Here is a 15,407-nt window from a genome sequence, read left to right as displayed (position 1 = left end):
GACGACACACAACTCCTCTTCTCCTTTCCTTCCTCTGATCTACATGCTGCTTCCAAAATCTCTGCATGTCTAACCGACATCTCATCTTGGATGGCAGCCCATCACCTCCAACTCAATCCCACCAAAACTGAACTAATATTCATTCCAGCAGATTCTTCACCACATCAGGATCTTGCTATTTACCTAGACAACTCGCAGCTCTCTCCTTCTGCAACAGCCCGCAACCTTGGCGTAACAATAGACAACCAACTCTCCTTCTCAACTCACATCAGCAATCTTTCCCGCTCATGTAGATTCCTTCTCTACAATATCAGACGAATCCGCCCTTATCTGTCAACCCAGGCCACCCAACTACTGGTTCAGTCCTTAGTAATCTCACGACTGGACTACTGTAACTCCCTTATAGCTGGTCTACCACTATGTACCATCCGACCTCTACAAATGCAGCAGCACGACTAATCTTCAACCTTCCCAAATTCTCCCACACCACCCCTCTCCTACGCTCCCTCCACTGGTTCCCAGTAGCTGCACGCATCAGGTTCAAAATACTGATGCTGGCCTACAAAGCCAAACATGGAGTAGCACCATCCTACCTCACAGCCCTTATTACACCTCGCACTGCACCTCGTATACTCTGAGCCTCCAGTACTGCTCGACTTGTCCCTCCATCTCTGAAGGTAAAAGGAAAACATTCATCTAGACTCTTCTCCGTCTTGGCCCCTCGGTGGTGGAATGAACTTCCCCTCGAGGTCAGAACAGCTCAGTCACTGAGCACCTTCAAACGACAGCTCAAGACCTTCCTCTTTAAATAATATTTAGATTAAATTGTAATTTTCTTGTTGTCGAACTTGTGTACAGAATCTACAACAGAGTGAATAAAATAGATGTTTTCATAGTTGGGGTCCTAGTGAACCGGAATCGATCTCTTCATCAATGGTAACTTAAGCACGTTGTAAGTCGCTCTGGATAAGGGCGTCTGCCAAATGACGTAAATGTAAATGTAATGTAAATGTAAAAATGATTTTTCTTAATGTTACGGGGACAACCACCTGGAAGCAGACCAGGCCAGGGTTGGTGCCACAGATAAACATCTGGCTCATTGTTGGCTTTCCTTCATTGCTGCTTGCCCTGTTATCGACTGACCCTGCCTCATAATGACAGCCTCGCCTGACTCTTCTTTCGGATTTGACCCTGCCTGTTTCTAGTTTTGGACCCTGATGTTGCCAGAACCATGTCTACTCTTCTGCCTTGCCCTCGGATCTATCAGCCCTTCCCATTTCCAACCCATGCCACCCAACCAATCGCCTGCCAGCCTCCTTTCGCTATGAGTACACCACAGACTCTATTACCACCCCGCCTGCTACCCCCACCGCCGCTGGACGGTTACCTGAACTGTTCACCTCCACTGAGCAGTCTCGCTACTGCTCCCCCTCCCTCGCTTTCTGGCTGCTTCATCCCCAGAACCCCGCAGTCCCCTTGCTTCTCTCCCAACCCTCGATGTCTGCTCATGCACTTCCCAGCTCAGGCCCTCAGAGCCCAGCATTTCTTCTTTTGCTTCTGGTATGCCACTGTCATGATCTGGTCGGGCAGGGACCACTCTGGGTCCGGAGTTCGGACCAGAGTTTCATGTTCGTCCTGGTTTATGTTTCCTGATTGTGTTCACCTGTGTATGATTGTGTAAAGCTGCCCTGTTCGTGTCTGTTCTCTGTTGGGTCATTGTTTGTCGATGTGTCCCCTGCCTGTTCACCATTTATTAAACCCGTATTGTGACGTTGTGCGTATACGTCATTCTTCCTTGACATGTCCAGGCATCGTGACAGCCACGGTAACAACAGACTATATTTCAACCTTGTGTGCAACCCCCTCTTCCGCTGAGCGGTTACCTGTACTGTTCATCTCCACCGAGCGTTCTTGCTCCCGCAACCCCTCACTCCTTGCTGCCAATGCTCCCACAAATCCTACTGCTCGTGCACCTCCTGACTCAGGCCCTGACACTTAACCAGAACTCAATGACTTTATACACAATTTTTCAAAGAAAAAACAGGTATCAGATTTATATCTCCATAACCAACTGTACTTTTGTAATGTACTTACATTCAGCTTATAGTAATGGTCTCTTCCACCCATTCTTGATATTTTACAGGTTTCTATCTTCATAAATGCTGGACTCATTTGAACATGTTTTATTCCTCAGAGGGCTTAAAATCTATCAAGCAGCCATTTCCTGACAAAAGTGCAGTTAAAGCAGAAACCTCTCTTTTAGTGAAGGGCAGGGTAAATACCGTGATGCATGATGAAAGCTTTGTTCAGGATTCCACTTTTACTGTAACCGATGTGCCTGAAAGCAGCCGTCCTGTTCGCCATCATGGTTGAGTAATGGAGATTTATTACTGTTTATCTATCCACAATCAGGCGTGTGTGCCCGCATGCCATCTGCCCATTTCCAAAAGACAACTCATTGTTCAAGGGGACTAAAACCGACTGCCTGGTAAAAAGCGAATGAACACTTTAAAAATGACCCATAAAATATAATAAATGCAAAGAACACACTTTCACAGCATTCTCATTTGTCTTTTTTTTTTTGTAGTGAACATTTATTTCACGCATTGCGAAACATTGTATTTAAATGAGAAATTAAAGAAAAGCTGCTGAATAAATCCGATGGTGAAACATTTCCACTGTTGTCATATCTATTCTTTCAGCAGGGTGATCCAAGCTACACAAACGTCACCGAATAGATGATGAGTTTTAAAACCATGTAAATCATGTGATTTGACCTTCTGCCACCAAATGTCAACACAACTCATGTGTGATGTTGAAGTGACAGCATCTCTACCACCGTCATCAACACAACAACTAGATAATCATTTTATGGCACAGGTTTGAGCAAGTTTGTGGGGTGGATCTGCAGCAAACAGATGCATATATTAATGCATTAATGTATGTCGGTATGCATGTGTATGTCAGCAGCTCTTGTTTTGCTGTGATTTGGAATACATTCGTCATCATTTTGGTTCTGCTCTCAAATGACGACCTCCATAATTGCTCTTGAAGACAATATGGATGAAAGCTGACTGTAATTAAGCGGCTGGCACTTTAATAAATCCCTGATAACATCTTTACTTATGTTTTCTCAGACATCACGTGAACTAACTAATACGAGGTAATTAGTTGAATACACCATTGAGCACAATTTGTTGGTCTCTGTGTGAATGTGGGGCTTATTAACTTAATCCACAAAGTAGGAGTTTTCAGTTATCCAGGATAATGTAAGCTAGATGTCATGATTGGCCTATGGAATCATCCTTTAATGCAAACTTGTATGCATTCATAAGACAACAAGGTCTTCCAGGAAACAAAAAAGCCTTCTTTGAGCAACACCGCTTGTAGACTAATGGAAACTCCTGCCCCTTGGTTTTCAAAAAAGAGGTTTAATCCAAAAAAACAATCTGCTGATGCCCACTTGAATCCTGCTGATTTTTTGCTATGGGTTAAAAACAATGAACTACCCAAATGAATACCAATGTGAATCTACACCCAGGATGGATCTCTAGTCTTCACACACTTCAGCCAAACACAAAAACTGGACTAGACCCAGGGACCATGCTGCAGCCCAGTTTCTGTATTGATGCAGTTCACAATATCCAGTGTTGACCAGAGGAGTATGTGCTGTTCTCCTTGGGTCTCGCTTCCAGTAAATGTACATGACAAAAAATGTTTTACAAATAAAGATTGATTAAAAGCTTGATAAATGTTAGTGATGATTGAATTAATACACAACTCTGCCTATGGAACCTGCAGTCCGGTCATTGACTAAGCATCTCCATCTGGGCATACTGGGTGTTTCTCCCATGCAGGTGACCTCTATGATTGATAAGGAAGCAGGGTAAATGTTTAATGTTTGCCCTTCATTGTACCCAGGGGGAGTTATGGGTAGAAGCTTTACTTAATTTGTTCAACAATGAGAACCCCTCTTTGAAATTGTAAGGGATCATTCTGAGGATGCAGTATTTACTGCCGATATGCATACAGGATTAGTATAATTAAAACACATAAATTTGTATGTTGCTATACACTTTCTCTTGCCATAAAAAGGATGTCAAGGAGAAGTAGAAGCTCTTCGCACCCCAAGTGACTACCTACAGTATGATTCAGGGTACTTTATACTCGTAATAAAGGCACCCGGTTGAAGATGGAATGCTCACTATTCCATGACAGAGGTGAATTACAACAATTGGCTAAAGCTGTTGGATAAAGAATAACCAATCAGAGCGGCTGTACATTGAGTTGATCATCGCCTGGCAGTTTAATCTTTCTTAGCTAAGGATGTGTGGCCGAGGAGATGAAATTTCAATATTTAACCAGTCACTCTACCCAGTTAACTTTTACATGTGTTGAAACGGGTGAAGGACACACTACTAACCGTAGACTTAGAGAATTAAGATCTCGGATGTACAGAAAGTTGTACAAGAGCATGCTGACAAGAACTAAAAGCATGCCAATTTTATAGTATGCAGAACTGTCAACTGTGGTCATCACTTCGCAAATGTAAATGGCTTGATTTAAGTCTTCAGTTTGCCAGGTCGATGACAGAAAACCTGTCTGCTGACTACTACTAATTTCACAAGCAAGATTCATAATGTAAAAAACACTGTCCACAGCCATAGCAACCTGATATTATATCACTCCGCCCACCTGCCCCCAGTCAGAGTAAGGGGCAGTGGTGGCATAGCGGTTAAGGAAGAGGCCCCATAATGAGAAGGTTGCCGGTTCGAATCCCGATCCGCCAAGGTGCCACTGAGCAAAGCACCATCACACTGCTCCCCAGGTACCTGTCATGGCTGCCCACTGCTCACTAAGGGCGATGGGTTAAATGCAGAGGACACATTTCACTGTGTGCACCATGTGCTGTGCTGCTGCGTATCACAGTGACAATCACTTCACTTTATAGCAAATGCTGGGGCAGGAACCACAGATATCAGAGCTGCTACTGAAGAAAAAATAGATATGTGATTTAAAAAAATGTTCAGTCTGCAAGTAATTTACCAGCAATGCTCATCACCATTGAACATTTCTTGCTTCATATGCAGGTGAATATAGTCAAATATAATTTTATGCATCCTTATTCTGGAGCATGCTATGAAGATGCTTAACTGGATTTAGAACCATCTGTAGTTTTTTTCAGTTTTTGCATGTAGATCAATTGCACTCAAAGTACTTAAGCAGAGATTGGAAGGCTGAGGTTCATAAAGTATAATTTCCACATCAGTGTTCAAATCTAAACAAAAAAAAAAAACAGTTTCTTTGCACTTTAGACAGTTTTGCCAAGTATTTTACAGTCACACTTGGCTGGTGAAATGGAACCTGACCTGTGATGGTTTCTTTTTTGATACAGTGTACAATAAGTGTTATACTTAATTCGTTGTCGTTTAAAATAATCATTATAAATATTTTAATTGTTTGGATAGTGCTGATGAGCACTCCTCCTGACTCCTCTAATGTCCTGGCCCACCAGGTGGCGCCACATCTTTTGCTTTCCCTGTCTCGTCCTAATTATGATTACTGCCTGAACGTAATGAACCTTTTACCCACAAGTAAATTACCTCAGACACTCATGGTTACATGCAGTATACATACAATCCATGTACGAGAGAAAGTCACTGTTAGGTTTCTCTGTTCCACCATAGCTTGTATATTTTCTGTTTATTCCTTACACTAAAACACTATGTTGTGCATTTGTGTCTCTGGCTCTCTTCACTTGACATGACAGTTCCATTAATTGAATGGCAATAAAGTGTGAATGTCAACTCTTTCAGATTGAAAGATTTCAACATGCATTTTTTAAAAACAAAGTAGTTATTTATTTGAGCAATTTCCTTCAGGATTAATACATTTCTTATTCTGATTATAATTATTATTGGTGTAAACCCTATACACAGTAGCTCCAGAAGAACCATTAACCAATCCTTGTGGTAAGGTGTCATGTCTTCTGCATGTGTGGATTAGGTTAATTACCTCTGGACAAGACACAGGACAAGAAATCTCCTCATACACCACCAATCAGCCTTAGAAAATCACTCCATCACTCTTCATCCCTCATTCTGTTTTGGAGCACAGCCTCTTTTTTTCATTTTAACGTTTTATTTAGTTTTATTTACCATCCCATTATCCCATGGAACATTTCAGCAATGATGTGTTAACCCTCTAAATTCTTTTGTATGTAATCGCAGAATGGCGGCACATTAATTTCTTAACGACTTTCTGGCCGTCCAGTGGCTGCTAATATTTCAACTATAATATCTCAACTCCTGTGCAATGAGATAAGGGGCGGCAATAGCACGTTGTAATCAAAAGCAAGAAAGAAATCAACTTGGAGGAGGGGTTTTAAAGTGCACTAAAGCCTTGGGGAAGCCTTTTGCGCCTGAAAGGCTGCTTGTTTTTGTTTGCGCCTTGCCATTAGCCACCGTAAAAGCTCGAGATAAAAGCCGCCCATTTTCCCAACGACAGGTGATTCACAACAGGGAAGAAAAGTGATAATAGTGCCGCAGCGACGCAGGGGCTGGGTATGGATCTGTAAGGCGCAGAGCTTCATTGATATTCGCCCGAATTCCTCTAGCCTGGCTCAACTGTATGAAAATCAATGCTGTGGATAATTGTGTCTGGAGCAGGACCACAATGCACGGCCATGCATGTGCAATAATGATAAGGAGGTTCTTGTTAATCTAACGCTCAGCAGCAATTTTGGTTGCAGTCTGTGCACATTCTCAAAAGGAAAAATCCTAACTATCCAACTCAAATTTTTTGGGTGCACGTCACGTAAATTGGCTCTAGTGTTCATTTGTGAGCTTCCTGTCTGAACGACTGCTGGGATTGCAACGTTTTCTCAGTGGCCCTGACACAGATAAGTGGGGTTAGTGGAGAAAGTTCGTGGCCTCATGATGCCTTTGTTTATGCGAACAAGTAGCTTCGACCATATCGATCACCTCTGACTGAGCATCGTATCCAGACACTTGTTTCGTCAATTGTTTTAATATTTACAATGAAGAAGTCTTGTGTGCCACTTTGTAACCTTGAATGCTGCATTTTCAACTTTTTGTCCTGAGGCTCTGATGGTTTCCAAAATATATATTTTGTTGTTTCTTCCAGAGAAAGTGACCTGGAGCTGAACTTTCAGAATGTATTATTAAGTGGGATCGAATAGAAAGTTACTGCTTGTTTTCAGCTCCATGATTTAAAAATTCAGCCTCTGTGGATTCACTGTGTTCCTATGCGTTCGGGATTGTGATCAGAACAAACAATATACGATTAGGTGGATGGAAGATTGGGGATTTACACAAAGGTAAAGCGCTCGGTTCTTTATAATCATTTTCACAATGTTTTCATCAGGAGATCAATCTCCTCTTGCAGTAAAATGAAAAGTCAGCAGATGTGAACAACACTGCTGAATATTTAAACAGTTGAGCTTAACAGTATTACTTAAAATGCCAGTCTTTCCAGTTAGCTCAAATCTAGCAAACTCTTCTGAACTCTTCTGCCACCCAGAAGGATTTTTCCCCCCAATGCCTTTAAAATTCTGGAACTTCTGTACAATGTAACTACGTTTGTTCAGTTTAATGTTTAGGTTTTTCCACCCTAAATATAATTTTCTGAATTTATTGCAACCTGTCTCGCTCTTAATCTTTTAGATCTGCGGTTCCATTTCTATAGAGAATGTCTGATTGTTGTGTAAGTGCTTTCTTTATTGTAACCAGACTATGTGAAAGACCAGGGATCTCATTTATAAAACTTTGCGTAGAACTTTAGTGTACGTGAAAATATGCAATTGACGTATGCAAAGAAAATGTCAGATTAATGAAAACATGCTGACGCACACTTGCAAGCAATATAGGCTTCATAAATCATGCTCTACATGGGATTCTTCGCATGTGGAATTGCCACCTACTCCGCCCTTTACATGTCCCCTTTCAACCATACATGGTAAATGCAAATCACCTCATGAATATTTAAGTTTCCAATGCAAACCTTACAAAAACAGCATCATGGCAACTGAGGGGAAGAGAATATTTTCTGAACCTTAAATAGACGTGTTTGTGGGTGAAGTGAAAAGCCGACAAACAAAAAGGGTAACGAATGAAGTGAGTGCAGCAAACAGGATGGTGCCCAAAAAAGATTTAAAATTGATCATATAAAAAAGAATTGGGTGGTGTCATAGACGCAGACATGTCCAGAAAAATGCTATAATGCAATAACCGTTGGGTTGGCCTCTCTAACATTGGACCCAGTTCAGCCCATAGCTCCAAAAGCACACATCTAGGTAATCTAAATCAGTTTATGAGCCATCATCACTAGACAAAAAATCTTTATGGTCCCTGAACATCCGTTCTCTTCTAATTCTGCCATTGGCATAATCTTCTAACAATGTCAGTGCAACCATTATGGTATGTTACGCACAAGTGTGATCGCGGTATTTATGTGTTTATTTTAGCAATCAGACTGATTGTTTCACAATGTGTCCAAATGTTCATGATAATCACGGCCAAAACTTACATTTACACAGCTGTGGCGCATAGATACAAAGTGTACATTAAGTTAAGATGTAATTTGAAACAAATATTTTACTTATATATTGAGAAAATGTGGTGTATGTATGAGGTTTGTATGTAGAAGCATGAGGAAAGGTGGTGTATGAACGAGCTTTGTATATAGATGTGTGAGGAAGGTGGTGTATGTGCAAGCTTTGTATATAGATGGATGAGGAGAGGTGGTGTATGTGTGAGGTTTGTATATAGATGCATCAGGAAAGGTAGTGTATGTGCAAGCTTTGTATGTAGATGCATGAAGAAAGGTGGTGTATGTGCAAGCTTTGTATATAGATGCATGAGGAAAGGTGGTGTATGTGCAAACTTTGTATATAGATGCATGAGGAACGGTGGTGTATGTGCAAGCTTTGTATATAGATGGATGACGAAAGGTGGTGTATGTGTGAGGTTTGTATATAGATGCATGAGGAAAGGTGGTGTATGTGTGAAGTTGGTATATAGATGCATGAGGAAAGGTGGTGTATGTGTGAGGTTTGTATATAGATGCATCAGGAAAGGTAGTGTATGTGCAAGCTTTGTATGTAGATGCATGAAGAAAGGTGGTGTATGTGCAAGCTTTGTATATAGATGCATGAGGAAAGGTGGTGTATGTGCAAGCTTTGTATATAGATGCATGAGGAAAGGTGGTGTATGTGCAAACTTTGTATATAGATGCATGAGGAACGGTGGTGTATGTGCAAGCTTTGTATATAGATGGATGACGAAAGGTGGTGTATGTGTGAGGTTTGTATATAGATGCATGAGGAAAGGTGGTGTATGTGTGAGGTTTGTATATAGATGCATGAAAAAAGGTGGTGTATGTGCAAGCTTTATATATAGATGGATGAGGAAATGTGGTGTATGTGTGAGGTTTGTATATAGATGGATGAGGAAAGGTGGTGTATGTGCAAGCTTTGTATATAGATGGATGAGGAAAGGTGGTGTATGTGTGAGGTTTGTATATAGATGGATGAGGAAAGGTGGTGTATGTGCAAGCTTTGTATATAGATGCATGAGGAAAGGTGGTGTAAGTGTGAGGTTTGTATATAGATGCATGAGGAAAGGTGGTGTATGTGTGAGGTTTGTATATAGATGCATGAGGAAAGGTGGTGTATGTGTGAGGTTTGTATATAGATGCATGAGGAAAGGTGGTGTATGTGTGAGGTTGGTATATAGATGCATGAGGAAAGGTGGTGTATGTGTGAGGTTTGTATATAGATGCATGAGGAAAGGTGGTGTATGTGCAAGCTTTGTATATAGATGCATGAGGAAAGGTGGTGTATGTGTGAGGTTGGTATATAGATGCATGAGGAAAGGTGGTGTATGTGTGAGGTTTGTATATAGATGCATGAGGAAAGGTGGTGTATGTGTGAGGTTTGTATATAGATGCATGAGGAAAGGTGGTGTATGTGCAAGCTTTGTATATAGATGCATGAGGAAAGGTGGTGTATGTGTGAGGTTGGTATATAGATGCATGAGGAAAGGTGGTGTATGTGTGAGGTTTGTATATAGATGCATGAGGAAAGGTGGTGTATGTGTGAAGTTGGTATATAGATGCATGAGGAAAGGTGGTGTATGTGTGAGGTTGGTATATAGATGCATGAGGAAAGGTGGTGTATGTGTGAGGTTTGTATATAGATGCATGAGGAAAGGTGGTGTATGTGCAAGCTTTGTATATAGATGCATGAGGAAAGGTGGTGTATGTGCAAGCTTTGTATATAGATGCTTGAGGAAAGGGGGTGTATGTGCAAGGTTTGTATGTAGATGCGTGAGGAAAGGATGTGTATTCCTTGATATATTGTCTAGGGGGCGCCTCATGTACATTCTGCTGTCAAGATTGTTTCTATAGATCGCATCTTTTAGGTCCCCATTTTGTGTGTACGCAACGGTTCTAAATGAGACCCCAGAACAGTATTTTTTGCTTGCAGTGTGTCTATTTGGCCGGTATGCAGCACATCCCCACGAGCCACGTGCAGAATGGTGTGGTTCGTCTCTGCATGGAGAATGTGTTTGAAGCTTTGTTTGGCTTTCTGATATCTTAGCGGGGCCTCGGCTGTCGCCGACCCCGACTCCATTCCCAGGCAATTATCTTTGGGGAGCCCAGCATTCGCAGCTTTATCTGGGGCAGTGTTTATGCAGACGTAACTGCTGGCCTCTTGCACAGTTTCAGGGATGGAAAGTGAAAGAGTCCTCTTACGTTTTGTGACTCATTTGTGGCTCCTTTCAATCTAAGGCTACTGTCTGTCTCAGAAGTTTGGAAGTTTTATAGAAGGTAGGACAGTTTTTGTTTTCTTTTATGGTTAATAAACCGAGGCAGCTTGTGGGTCCAAAGTAAATACATCCTTCATAATATTCATTTGACAATACAAGTGATTAATGTGGTATGTCACCTATGCATGAAATTGGATGTCATCAGGATGCCCAGACAGAAGCTGATGTCATGCATGTTAGTAGTCCCTGTCCTGGGTCTCATGCTACTGAACATAGCTCAGTGCCAAAACCTGTCTGAAGAGCCCTGTACAGTTCAGATCTTGGTTCCTGGACTCAAAGGTAAGCTACCAATGGTATTCGCTTCAGTAGGAAAAAAAGTAAAAAAAAAAAAGTGTATGTATGTATATATATGTATGTGTGTGTGTGTGTGTGTGTGTGTGTGTGTATATATATATATATATATATATATATATATATATTTCTTGAACTGAAGCGAATATTTTATATATAAAACATATGTTTCATTTGAAAAAAAAAAAAAATATATATATATATATATATATATATATATATATATATATATATTTCTTGAACTGAAGCGAATATTTTATATATAAAACATATGTTTCATTTGAAAAATCTGATAATTTATTATATTTATGCAGCAGTGTGACTGCATGGTTGAATTCCAAGGTCTTAATCCAAGGTATAGAAGTCAACACATACTTTTACTTTAGGAGTGACTTTCAAATACATTTACTTCCCACAGGTGAGGCAGGAGAAAAAGGTGAGAAGGGGACACCTGGGCGGCCAGGGAGAGTGGGACCTCCTGGAGAGACTGGTACGCACATATTAAAATGCCTTAGAATCAGTTTATGGTAATGAAAAATGCAGCTTATAAATCACAAGTCATTCCCTCATGTCATGTGCAGTGGGCATTGTGTTTGTGTGTTCTTGTACAAAGACTCATAAGGTTAAATGTGTTTATGTTTAGCTTCAAAGTTGCTTTAACCTTTAAAAAATTATTTTACAGAGAGGAGAAAAATAACGGAATGATGTCTCACTATTTTCCTCCACAGTCATGACTTTAAACTAATATACATTGTTTTACAAGAGGATGTAAAATGTGGATGAAAGTTTATCACATTCCATTCCATTGCCTGTCAATAAGATAAATGTGCTGCTAGCTTAAGCAAGGCCAGAACTACAGTGTGTTTACTCAGGGTCAGGGGTCAATGTAACCAGAGAGCGCTAATGAGCGCAGGTCCCAGCTGGGAATATTTCCATTCCCTCACGTCTGTATTTTTTAAATAACGTACAACATCACCCACTTTTCAGTTTCACAAATGTTCCCTCATTTGTTAAGGTCCTCCTGGAATTAAAGGACAGAAAGGGACAATGGGACGTTTTGGGAAAATGGGCCCCTCAGGACATAAAGGTAAAATTGTCCTCATGTTTCAAGGGAAAGTGTTTTTGTGGTAAATGTTTTTAACCACAGGTCTTTTTAGGTGAAAAGGGAGACATGGGAGATCCAGGGCCAAAAGGACCAGTTGGAGACCCAGGTACAGCGTTACATTTTTATTTTGTGTTGGTAATGTGAACTTGAATAACACAAAAATGTCCTGTAAGTAAACTATAACTTTAATAACAGGGCTTCCCTGTGAGTGTGCTCCCCTACGGAAGATGATTGGTGAAATGGACAATCAAGTTTCACAGCTAACCAACGACCTGAAATTCATTACAAAAGGTATGTTTATGCATTTAACCCATCACCTTACTGGGCGTCCATGACAGCAGTGTGTGGGGACGGTACCAATGTGTGTAAACTGACATACACATTGTTTTTTCAATTGCTGCAGCCAATAAATTGTGAAGGCTAAATAATTCAGCTGCTCATCCATTTTAAAGCTCTCGCTGCACTTTTGACTGTATGTGACATTTCAAAATAAAAGCTCCTAATTGAAAGACAGGCAATAACATACATTATTATAGTAGGATCGAACTGGGGTCAAACTACATGTGTAAATCCATGCACATCATACACTTTCACATTTGTCATAGATAATAGGGTAAGGGTTATGTTTAAGGGTAGGCTTGGGGTTTTATTTTGAAATGTTGCTTACCGTTGCTTACACATTTTCTCAATTCGGCTGCAACAATTGAATAACCAACGTGTGTGTGTGTGTGTAAGTTCACAGACATACTTGACTTTGCGAAAGTGGAGATTTCTGGGTTTTTGTTTAATTCTCAACTTCTTAAAAAACTATTTTGCAAAAATAGAATATCACAGAATGCCAACACACAAAAACCCCCATACACCTAGTGATAAACCAAAATCACCAGTGAGCTACTTGTAGAAAGGGGGATATTCCCCTTTATACTCAATTAGATGCATTTGAATTAAAGCCAAACACTTCTGTAATACTGTTAAGAATTCTGTGGTAACTGTTCTTTTTTTTTTTACAAGACTCAACACTGCTTAACGGAGTATCCTCACTCACAGAAAATGTGATAACCAATTCTGCATTAGCTGTTTTTTTTTTACAAAGAAAAGTAAATTAACAAAGAGTAAAGTTCAACACCTTGCTGCTTTGTTGTCAATATAAGAAAATCAATATCTATTATAGTCTGTGCCATACCTGCATTCCACGATACTCAATTAGCAAATAAAAAAAAAAATTAGCGCATGTAAAGTTTGCGGGTTTTCTATGGTGCAGTTCTCAACACGTATATAATTTTTTTTATATATGTACTGACTACTAGTGCATGAAAATGCATCTCTGCAAAAATGCATTTTAAAGAAAAATGTATATATAAAAAAACCTCTATAATTACTTTATTCAATTATATCATGCAGCAGCATTTCATGTGATGTAAACACTCCTCTCAGCCAATCAGCATGCCAGGTGGCATTGGGTGGATGTCTGCTTGTGTGCTTATAGAAATGCAAGTGGTCATTTTTCAGCACTGCCCTCCCCTGCAGCTGTTGCTGGCATCAAGGAGACGGACAGTAAGGTCTATCTTCTGGTCAAGGAGGAAAAGCGCTACAGAGATGCTGAGACCTACTGTCAGGGGAAGGGAGGACATCTGGCTATGCCACGTGATGAAAGTGCCAACAAAGCCATTGCCGGGTACATCACTGAGGCAGGTCTCAGCAGGGTGTTCATTGGCATCAATGACCTAGAGCACGAGGGCAGCTTTGTCTATGTGGATCGCTCTCCCATGAGCACCTTCAGCAAGTGGAGAGAGGGGGAGCCCAACAACGCATACGAGGATGAGGACTGTGTGGAGATGGTGGCAGCAGGAGAGTGGATAGACGTCGCCTGTCGCCTCACCATGTACTTCATTTGCGAGTTTGATAAGGACAGCATCACTCAGTAGAGAGACATAGTGAATGAACACCAACATGTATAGAGTGAATGCAGATGGTCAGGAAGCCCGCTGCCACAGCATCCCACTGCTGCACATGTTTCTTTAAAATGTGCCTAATTAATTGCCCAAGAAATGTCAAAAGGTGGAAATGGTGTGGAGTCTGTTTCTACCGTTAATCTTAATAGATTGTCCTTATGGTTTATTAAAGGTGGATTGGTTTCTGTGACTCATTAATAAAATATCAAATATTTATATATTATCAAAATATTGAAAATCTGTCAATTTATTTTTGTAGGCATATTCCCAAAATCACTGCAAGTTTTTCTTATATAATGAGTACATTAACCTTACTTTAGCAGCACCGCTGTAATCTAGTCTGTATTAGCAAAGGTTAACAACTCTGGGTTGCGTTGATTAAAAATGAAAGTCTCACCTTTTGTGGTATTTTTTGAGTATTTCTTTGCATCGCATTAAGTCGTACATTTTAATGAACCCAGTCACTGGAGATGCTCGTGCCTCATATTTCTTGGTGCAGATCCCAAGCTCGGGTAAACGTGGTCATGTGGCATGAGGTGTAAAACGTTTTTCAGGTGGATTGGGCGGACAATCGGCCGGCTGATCCACTGAGGCAAACCCCTAACAGGAGAAGGAAGATGAAGAAGATACGTCTGAATGCAAAATGTATTTATTTGTCCTTCAGAAGAGATGCAAATGGTACCTAATTATGTGTAATATAGTAAAATTAATTTGTGATTAATTTGTCATTTGATTAAATTAAAAGAACATGATAAGTTAAATAAGTTAAATGTCTACAAAAAGTCGGTTCATATTGACTTTGTTATTGCATTGCTGCAGTGCATTGTTTCTGCAGAACAGTTCAAATGAAAATAGTATTTAGTATTAGTATTTTTTTGCTCTTTTGGCAATGCTTCTGCAAAAAATAAATGGTAATAATAATTCAGTGGCGGTTTGTGCGATGCTGCTGCCACCTGGTTGTCAAACTGAGATCCGACACTGAGATCCTCCCAACCAGCCGAACTAAACGTGCACTGGAATTCTGACCTGTCTGCTCTTCTGAAATGGCTTGAAAGTAAGTAATTACATGAACTATTTAGAAAACTGCTTAATAATGACTAGTAGGGTTACACAGGCCTGCATGTACTGCATGTGTGTGTCAGTTTGTGTATTTTATGATGATGAATTCTACTGTAGCTGCAAGGCTCATTCAAAATTCTGCCCTCTTCA

The 15,407-nt window shown here is 40.4% G+C and overlaps 1 protein-coding gene across 2 annotated transcripts; it reads left to right on the top strand.

Moving 5' to 3' along the window:
• The first annotated feature begins 10,996 nt into the window (after positions 1-10,996).
• colec11 (collectin sub-family member 11) lies at positions 10,997-14,203 on the top strand. Of its 2 annotated transcripts, XM_028989827.1 has the most exons (6): positions 10,997-11,129; positions 11,560-11,631; positions 12,157-12,228; positions 12,299-12,352; positions 12,442-12,537; positions 13,774-14,203. In XM_028989827.1, exons 1-6 carry the CDS (start codon positions 10,997-10,999, stop codon positions 14,169-14,171), a joined length of 825 nt encoding a protein of 274 aa, XP_028845660.1. In that variant the 3' UTR covers positions 14,172-14,203. The 2 variants fall into 2 exon arrangements, with proteins under 2 accessions (XP_028845660.1, XP_028845671.1); XM_028989838.1 differs by lacking the exon at positions 12,157-12,228 and having other exon boundaries at positions 11,012-11,129.
• Positions 14,204-15,407: the final 1,204 nt, after the last annotated feature.

Source organism: Denticeps clupeoides, chromosome 1 (genome assembly GCF_900700375.1).
Source record: "Denticeps clupeoides chromosome 1, fDenClu1.1, whole genome shotgun sequence".
Classification (NCBI taxonomy): domain Eukaryota; kingdom Metazoa; phylum Chordata; class Actinopteri; order Clupeiformes; family Denticipitidae; genus Denticeps; species Denticeps clupeoides.
This window is presented reverse-complemented; position numbering and strand designations above follow the sequence as displayed.

Coding starts and splice junctions, on each gene's coding strand:
- colec11 (XM_028989827.1), top strand. CDS start 10,997: ATGCCCAGACAGAAGCTGATGTCATGCATGTTAGTAGTCCCTGTCCTG. Junction 11,632..12,156: donor GGGACCTCCTGGAGAGACTG/GTACGCACATAT, acceptor TCATTTGTTAAG/GTCCTCCTGGAATTAAAGGA. Junction 12,353..12,441: donor AGGACCAGTTGGAGACCCAG/GTACAGCGTTAC, acceptor CTTTAATAACAG/GGCTTCCCTGTGAGTGTGCT.